Genomic DNA, 4,717 nt, shown 5'->3' on the forward strand with positions numbered 1-4,717 from the left:
TGGGTGGCGTGGGGTCCCCCTTTCTCCCTTCTTCCTCACCCACAACTTTTTATCCGGGGAAGGGTCCGCAAAGAGGGGGGGGACACCCTCCTGCTGGAGGGAGGGGGTGCAGATGCTCCAGACCCAGCCGGGGGAGATGGGGAGGAGGCATCCAAGGTGGGATTGCTGCTGTCGCCCAGGAGATGAGGGGGGGAAAATGGGGGTGCCCCCCTGGGAAAGGGGCTGGAGGGGACACTCGGGATGTGCTGGAGGCCCTTTTCGCCAAGACCCGCTACCCCGACATCTTCATGCGGGAGGAGGTGGCCCTGAAAATCAACCTGCCCGAGTCCAGAGTACAGGTAGGAAATGGGGTGGCCCCGCAGACCCCAGCCCGTCCCCCATCTCCATCCTGGAGGGGAGGGTTTGGGCTGGTCCGCGGCTGGCTGGGAGGTGAGGGGATGGGGTCAGTCCTGGGGGGAGATCAAGTCCCTGTGGGGTGAAGGATGCTCATAGATGGGTGAGGGTGGTGGGAAGGATAGAGGGGCAATTTGCCTCCCCAGGGCTGGAGTGTGCCCCCCAATTCCTCCCTGTGCACTGGCAGGGGGGGAGTTCATGCAGCTCCCGGATCCCAGCTCCTGAGCCCTCCTCACCCCTCCCCAGCCCCCTTGGCCTCTCTGAGCCAGGGAGGGCTCCCCAGCACCCCCAGGCTCTGCACCATGCCGTGTCCCAGGCACCAAATCCCAGCCTGTCCTGCAGGCATTTGGGGCCCCTGTGGAAACCGTAAAGATCCCCCCTTCCCCAAAGATCCCCGCATCCTGAGAGCAGGGTCAGACTGGGATCCCCTTTCACACCAGTACAGACTGGGAGCTTCCTCTCTCTTTGAAGGGACTTTGGTGAGTGAGAGGAGGCCTCTGCGGAGGGGACCCCTCTCCTGGGGCTGAGCTGGGTCTGCTCTGCAAGCAGCCCCCAGGGGCCCAATCCAGGCAGCATTTTGGAGGTGCTGCTGGCAGGGCAGGAGGGGGTTCCTGGAGGCCTGTGCTGCCCCCAGCATGGATCCAGGACTCCCCTGCAGCCGGATCAGGGCAGCTCCAAAGCCATCCCTCCCACTCTCCTCCCTGGGAGGCTTCCCGGGTCTGCGTGGTGCCATGCCCCAGCGGAGCGTGGCCGCTCCCCATGCCAAACCCCAGCCTTCTCCCCGTGAAGTCTCCCCAGTACCCCAGAGCCAGCCCCCTTGGTCCCTGCTAAAAGAGGGTCAGATGGGTTGGGGGGGGCTAGCCCTGGCTGGGAGTGAGAGCAGAGAGTCTATTTGGAGGGTAAATGAGACATCTTTACCCGCCCCCCAAAACCACTGCCTCTGTTTCCCTAATTGTTCCCTCCCTTTCTGATGCTCTATTGTTTCTAATTAAGGGCTTGACTTCAATAGGCCTTAAATGGTGATTCCTGGGGGTCCCTGGCTGGCAAACAGCAAATAGGGAGCCTTCCCCCCCTCCACTCCCCCTCTCCCCCAAAAGTGACCTTATTAAGCAGTTTGATTTGCCCATTTCCACTTGTTATTACTGCTAATGATCTCAGGGAGGGGGAGCCCCGGAGCTTTTCTTTGCAGCAGCCTGCAGCCCTCGGCTCCCCGGCAGCGCTTTTAGTGCCCCCTCCCCGGCGAGCTCTCCCCACTCACCCACTCTTCCCCCCTCGGGTTTGCCTGCGCATCCCTAACACCAGGCTTTTTCTCTCTCCCTCCCCGTCTCCCTCTCTCAAGGTATGGTTTAAAAACCGCCGGGCCAAGTGCGGCAGCAGCAGCAGCAGCAGCAGAACGGGGGCCAGAACAAGGTACGGCCAGCTAAAAAGAAGAATTCGCCGGCCCGGGAAGTGAGTTCGGAGAGCGGGACCAGCGGGCAGTTCACTCCCCCCTCCAGCACCTCAGTCCCCACCATTTCCAGCAGCAGTGCCCCCGTATCCATCTGGAGCCCAGCGTCCATCTCCCCGCTCTCAGACCCCCTGTCCACCTCTTCCTCCTGCATGCAGAGATCCTACCCGATGACCTACACCCAGGCATCCGGCTACAGCCAAGGATACGCTGGCTCGACCTCCTATTTCGGAGGGATGGACTGTGGATCTTACTTGACCCCTATGCACCACCAGCTTCCCGGACCAGGGGCCACCCTGAGTCCCATGGGCGCCAACGCGGTCACCAGCCACCTCAACCAGTCTCCAGCCTCCCTCTCCACCCAGGGCTATGGAGCCTCCAGTTTGGGCTTTAACTCCACCACCGATTGCTTGGATTATAAAGACCAAACCGCCTCCTGGAAGTTAAACTTCAATGCTGACTGCTTGGATTATAAGGACCAGACATCGTCATGGAAGTTCCAGGTTTTGTGAAGAACCTTTGTGGTAACGAGAGAAATCGCGACGAGAACGAACAGGCTGGGCTGAACGCTCCAGCTTTAGTCAGGTCTTGGTTAAATTAAAGAGAAAAATAACTCAACGGACAAACAAACGAACAAAAAAACCAACAGCGACAAGAGGGGGACAGTGTTGGTGTGATCCCGTTCAGACTCATCTCCTGCTCAGACGCTCTGGAAAAGGAATAATAAAGAGGAAAAACGGAGGAGGAAGGCCTTAAACGGACAGATCATCTAGTGAGCAGAAAACAGACAGACCCATCTGTGTTCTTTCTAGTTTTAGGCAATTGTTGGGTTTCTTTGTTTGGAAGAGGTGGGAGATCGTCCCACCTGCGGGCCAGTTTTAAAAAAAAAAAAAAAAAGAAAAAAAAAGATAAAAAAAAAGTCTAGGTTTTTATTTCTTTTTTTGTGTGTGCGTGGGAAGATCCCTCACCCAGAGGTTTCCAATGTGTTAGCCAACCCTCGGTTAAAATATTCGGAATGGACAGCATCTCTCTTTTTCTCCCTCTTTTTCTCCCCCCCTCTTTCTTTCTCCCTCGCTCTCGACTCATCCAACTGTTTCACGCCCAACTTGCTCAAGTTGGCACCCGGAGAACTTGGTTCAGGGCTGTGTGGGTTGTGTGACTGATTGTCCTAGCTGCACTACTTTATTTAAAGATTAAAAAAAAAAAAAGATAATGTTCATAAGGAGTCAATATGTAGTTTTTAAGAGACAATCAGTGTGTGTCTTATATAAATGGTACATCTGTGGTTTTTAATCTGTGCTAGACTTCAAAACTGTGATCTCCTGTATTGTATGCAACTATGAACTCTGCACCAGCGGGAGTTCTGCTGTGATTTAAATAGGTTATAATTATAAGTGAAATTCAGAGCAACTGAGTTACCTATTATCATCTTTTTAAAAAGTAATTAAAAAAATATATTTAAAAAAAAAAAAGAAAAAAGAAAACCATAAAAACACGATCGCCTTTCACCCGAGGTGAACTGCACTGAAACTTTTTACAACAAACTGTCTCTGAATGAAAGAGAAAAGACCGAAAAAAAAATAAAAAAAACCCCACCCGAGGACATTAAACTCCTCTGGAGCTCACTTACCGCTGGCCACGCCGGCAGTAACCGTCAAATCCAACCGGACTTTGGGCAGTTGCTCTGACCTGGATGAATTTAAACCGAGAAATTCATTGTCGTTTATGCTTGCAGATGTTAACTGGAAAAAAAAAAAAAAAAAAGATATATATGCATAAACCTTTTTTTCCTGGATTTGGCAGATATGTATAATTATATTAAAATGGTTCTAGCACACTTGATGGTTGTCTTCCATTTTAATCGCATCCGGCGAGTGACGGAGAGGGGCGATGCCGTCTGCCGCAGGGATTTCTCGGCTGCAGCCAGGCGCGCGGGACCGGGAGGGTCCGGCTGCTTCTGCAGGGCTGAGACAAAGGGGGTTTGCCGGTGGCTCCCCGAGGTGAAGGAAGCCAAATGAAGGGGGGGATTATTTTACTTATTTATTTATTTTTTTCTTTTTTAAGCAAATAACATTCATTACAAACAGACCTTGGATAACGTGACCTTCCCCCCGCAGCTTTCCCCAATCTCGCCATGGGGAGGGGAGGGATGCATTTGCTCTGTGGCCTCCTGGGAGGTGCGAGCCCCCAGTTGCGTTTGGGGAGAGCCCTAAACTTTCCAGGCTGAACCAGGGTGGAGAAGGGGGGAGCTGGGAGCGATCAGGCAGCATCCCCTGAGCGGAGGTGCTGGGGAAGGAGGGGGACTAGTTTTTAAGCTACAATGCCATGAGCTGAAGCCACAGCACCCTGTGACACAGGATCGGGCCCTTCCCAAGCATCCCTGCTCTCGGTGACTTTTCCTCTGTCCTCCTCCCTCTCTCTCCCTCTCTCCTTCCCACCGGCATCGCCGAGGTCGCTTGAGCCCTGAGCTCAGTTTGGATTTAACACAGCAAAAAAATGGACCTCTGGAAAGAGAGAGAGGCTGGAAAAAGCCCCCCCCACCATCCTGCTCCCTGTCACCGGCTGGCTGGCTGTCCCCCCCCCCGCGAGTCACCTGGGGCCACAGGCGCGTGGCCGCTGTCACCCCACCGCGGCCAGGGGAGCGCGAGCCCCACTGCCGTCGCCATCCCTCGGCTTCGCATCCCTGCATCCCAAACGGGCTGCCCTCCTCCTCGGGCACCTGCCATCCCTCTCCATCTCACGGCCACCTTTTTGTCCCCTGCCACCGCGAGCAAAGATCAGCCTTTAAAACAAACCCATCGGCCGGCTCTGAACGAGGTCGAGTTTTCGTGCTGCTTTGCGTTAGCGCTTGTCGGTCGGTGATTTTCTCATTTCTTT

At 54.4% G+C, this 4,717-nt stretch overlaps 1 protein-coding gene across 1 annotated transcript in view; it reads left to right on the forward strand.

The window, feature by feature from the left end:
* The window catches only part of OTX2 (orthodenticle homeobox 2), a 2,575-nt gene extending 223 nt beyond the window's left edge, over positions 1–2,352 (forward strand). The window contains 3 exon segments of the mRNA XM_009642190.2: positions 229–338; positions 1,733–1,760; positions 1,763–2,352. Of these exon segments, the coding sequence (XP_009640485.2) occupies positions 229–338; positions 1,733–1,760; positions 1,763–2,352 (728 nt within the window).
* The last annotated feature ends 2,365 nt before the right edge of the window (positions 2,353–4,717 follow it).

This window comes from Egretta garzetta, unplaced genomic scaffold, assembly GCF_000687185.1.
Source record: "Egretta garzetta isolate BGI_Z169 unplaced genomic scaffold, ASM68718v1 scaffold647, whole genome shotgun sequence".
NCBI classification, from domain to species: Eukaryota; Metazoa; Chordata; class Aves; order Pelecaniformes; family Ardeidae; genus Egretta; species Egretta garzetta.